Raw genomic sequence first — 4,195 nt, 5'->3', positions numbered from 1 at the left:
TATTGCGGCACTATTCACAATAGCAAAGACTTGGAATCAACCCAAATGTCCATCAGTGACAGACTGGATTAAGAAAATGTGGCACATATACACCATGGAATAGTATGCAGCCATAAAAAAGGATGAGTTTGTGTCCTTTGTAGGGACATGGATGCAGCTGGAAACCATCAAGTGTGGTTTCAAACTTTAAACCTTTTACCTTTAAAAAGCTAAATCTATTTTTTCCTTTTGAGATTGGTAGATCTAAATATTATACTATAATTCATAATATGCATGTATATAAAAATACATTTAATATTATATCTCATATAAAGTAAATATATTACATATGTGCATACACACACACACACACACACACACACACGCCATGTTGGAACCATTAGGTTCTAGGCACCTAATAGTTTAGCTAATTTAATTCTAACTATACTCTAAGAAATAATCATTGCTTTTTCCAAGTTTACTATGAACTATCTGCAACTCAGAAAAATAAGCAACTTACCAAAGCTACATCCAGGTTAAATGATGTCACTGGCAGTCTATAAATAACATTTTAAACACAGGCAAGTTCCATCAAAAAAAAACAGCTTTAAGTTCAAAATATCTTCTACATTGGAAAGGAGCATGTTCCTAAACTTTATTTGACACTTCCCAGAAGAATTCTGGCAGTATTGGTAGCTTTGACTGTGCTGCTGTGTAGTCCTAAGATATACTGGGTTTCTCAATGTCTCACGTTTCATAATCAATAAAACTAGTACAATATCCATACTGTTTTGCTTACTAGGAATATTCTAAGAATCAAACACAATATTGGAAGCAAATTTGTGTTCAAAATATGTAGATGTACAGATTTACAGAGTTTGTTGTATCAAAGATTTCAGTTTACCTGAATCATGTCCTTTTCTATACCCAGCAGGCAGGTGACCTAGAACACATGGAGACAAGTGACTAAATTATTTTTGGTGGGGCTTTCCCAATATCCAGAATTCCAGCTTTTTCTGTTCATGCTCTGCCTCATCATGTACCTGATAATCCTCCTGGGAAATAGCATCCTCATTATCATCAGGATCCTGGATTCTCGCCTCCATACCCCCATGTATTTCTTTCTTGGAAACCTCTCATTCTTGGACATCTGTTACACATCATTATCCATTCCTCCAATGCTTATTATATTTATGTCAGAGAGAAAATCCATCTCCTTCACTGTCTGTGCTCTGCTGATGGTTGTGTTCCTTGGCTTGGGCTCCACTGAGTGTGTCCTCCTGGCTGTGATGGCCTTTGACCGCTATGTGGCCATCTGCAACCCACTGAGGTACTCCATCATCAGGAACAGAGTGCTGTATGTGCAAATGGCTGCCTGGTCCTGGATCACAGGCTGTCTGACCTCCCTATTGCAAACAGTTCTGACAATGATACTGCATTTCTGTGGGAATAATGTCATTGATCATATTACCTGTGAAATCTTGGCCCTTCTAAAACTTGTTTGTTCAGATATCACCATCAATGTGCTTATCATGACAGTGACAAATATTGTTTTATTGGTGATTCCTCTACTGTTAATTTTCATCTCCTATATGTTTATTCTCTCTTCCGTCCTGATAATTAATTCTGCTGAGGGAAGAAAGACTTTTCTACCTGTTCAGCGCACTCCATTGTGGTCATCTTACTCTATGGTTCAGCCCTTTTTATGTACATGAAACCCAAGTAAAAGAACACTAACACATCTGATGAGATTATTGGGCTGTCTTATGGAGTTGTAACCCCAATGTTAAATCCCATGATCTATAGCCTCAGGAATAAAGAGGTCAAAGAGGCTGTAAAGAAAGTCCTGAGCAGATATCTGCATTATTGAAAATGTGAAAAGCCTTCAATGGAGCAACAGAGCTTGTCTTTATTTAGATACTGCAAAACCTACTGTCACAAGAGCTTGTGTGTTTGCAAAACCAAATATTAGATTCCCATTCTTTTCAACACAGAATTTTCATGCTCATGTAACCTTCTTAATAGTGCCTTATCTGCCAGGTTTATAGCAGTAAGCAGGTCTGCAAATTGGCCCTATAAAATATTGATGCTGTTCATTAAGATGAATCTCTCTCTCACTCGGTCTCCTCTTCTTTCTTCTGTTCTCTTCTGTTCTCTTCTCTTCTCTTCCCTTCTCTTCCCTGCCATGTGTGTGTCTCTCTCCTCTCCTCTGATTTTCTGTCCTCTCTCTATATTCTGCTCCTCTCTCTCCTCTCCTCCATATGTTTTCATTCTCTTCCTTTCTTTTCTCTTCTTTGTCTCCTTTCTCAGTCACTTTGAAGTGGATATAGTTTTTGTTGTGCAGCATCCCTGCACAATATTGCCATCCAATTGACAGATCTGCATAATATACATTAATAGAAATATGCATATTTTTCTTTTGATGAACCAACAGTTCCCCACTCTCAGTCTATGTTGTTCATGGTGGGGCTGACCCAATCCTCTGGAAATAAACATAAACATGGAAGAGGTCTTGCCCACAAAAACAGAGGATGTCTAATTCCTCTAGTCATAGTGATTGGTATAGTGTAGGATGTGACCCGAGCCATACTAATCAGACTCAATCCCAGGAATGCTGCCTTTGTCAGAAAGACACACTCTTTTTTGAAATGGTGTCTAAACTGGTAGAATGTTAACTCAGAATTCCTACTGGCAACCATTGCCAATATGTGAGGACAGCATGAGAATGAAAGCAGAGCCAATAGAGAGTGTGCTTGATGGTGTCACTTTAACTCTTGAACCCAACTGTAGCTACAGCCAGATTCCCCATTGCAGACTTTATTTATGAGTCAAATTAGCATTTTATGAAAAACTAATTTGACCTGGATTTTACCACATATGACAAAATAAATCCTAATACATTCCTTTGTCCTATCTTCCTCTCCATCCACTTACATTTTAAGGCAATAATAATAATAACAAGGTATGTAATCTGAGATGTTCCAAGTTCTCCAGCCTTTAGGAGTTCCCTTTCTCTTTAATTTAAACTAAATTACAATAATCTAACCTCTATTCTGCATTACTTCGGGCATTTCAGTCATCTCCCCAATTACTTCTGTGGAGTATTTACATGTTTCTAATTTTTTGCTCTTATATTTTTCATCAAATTGATTTATGGACTTTTACCATTTTTCTCTGTGCTTCAATCAATATATTAGTACTTGAAATAATTGCATTTTACTTTTCTACATAATATTTTTCAGTTTAATAAACATTATCATTTGGTGGATTATGGTAGATTACTGTGTTACATGTAAATACACATAAGTAGTAATAAGCCAAATTGAGGCAGAATTCTCTTAAATGTGTTGCATATCTGATTTTGTCCACTCTGGGGACCAGAATCATAACTCTAATAGATTAGACAGGGCTCACTTAATTCAGTTACACAGAGATATAATTCCTAGATTATATTGAACTGAGAATTTGATAAAAACAAAAATAAAATAAGTAATCTATTAATCAACAGGATAAAAAATTTTAAAGCCTGCTATGGTGGTGCATGCCTGTAATCCAAGCTACTTTGGAGGCTGAAGTGGGAAGACTGCTTGAGCCCAGGAATTCGAAACCTGCCTGGGGAACATAATGAGATCCCATCTCAAAAAAGTGAGAGAGAGAGATTTTTAAATGTTTTAAATTCCTTACCATGGTATACCTTATCCATGTAATCTTAACCCCACCTACTTTTACAACTTCATCTCCTACCACCTGACAATATTCATTAGACTCTCATTAGACTCTCATTTCACTACCTTCTTGTTGTTTCTCACATATGCCAAAGACTTTTTCCCTTTATCATTCCATCTACCTGGGACACTCCTCCCCTCGATCTTCCAAGGGTTCCCTTTGTCATTTCAAATAAGTTTTTGCATAAATGTCTAATATATTCTTCTTATAAATGTTGTAACATGTTTTTTTTTTTCCACAGCATTTCACTCCTTTAAACTGCTGTATATATTTATCTTTTTTATGAATTTATTGTCTATTTTCTCCATGAAAAGTTCCTTGTAAGCAGGTACTTTTCCTTGTCTATTGCTGTCTTTTCCCAGTGTGCAGATCAATGTGAGGTAAATAATAGCTAATACATAGGCACTGGATGTGAAAAAGCATTCTGTAAAGCAATATTGTGCACTTACTTTGCAGTACATTCACACATAAATGTAAGCCTCCTTCTGAC

General features: G+C 36.6%; 1 protein-coding gene across 1 annotated transcript; it reads left to right on the top strand.

Annotated features, from left to right (window-relative positions):
• The first annotated feature begins 838 nt into the window (after nucleotides 1-838).
• LOC111532977 (olfactory receptor 13D1-like) lies at nucleotides 839-1,849 on the top strand. Its single transcript, XM_023199916.1, is given in 3 exon segments — nucleotides 839-939; nucleotides 941-1,620; nucleotides 1,623-1,849. Coding segments are annotated over 3 exon segments (1,008 nt in total).
• Nucleotides 1,850-4,195: the final 2,346 nt, after the last annotated feature.

This window comes from Piliocolobus tephrosceles, chromosome 14 (assembly GCF_002776525.5).
Source record: "Piliocolobus tephrosceles isolate RC106 chromosome 14, ASM277652v3, whole genome shotgun sequence".
NCBI classification, from domain to species: domain Eukaryota; kingdom Metazoa; phylum Chordata; class Mammalia; order Primates; family Cercopithecidae; genus Piliocolobus; species Piliocolobus tephrosceles.
Note: the sequence above shows the minus strand (reverse complement) of the source record. Positions and strands in the feature narration are given on the sequence as shown.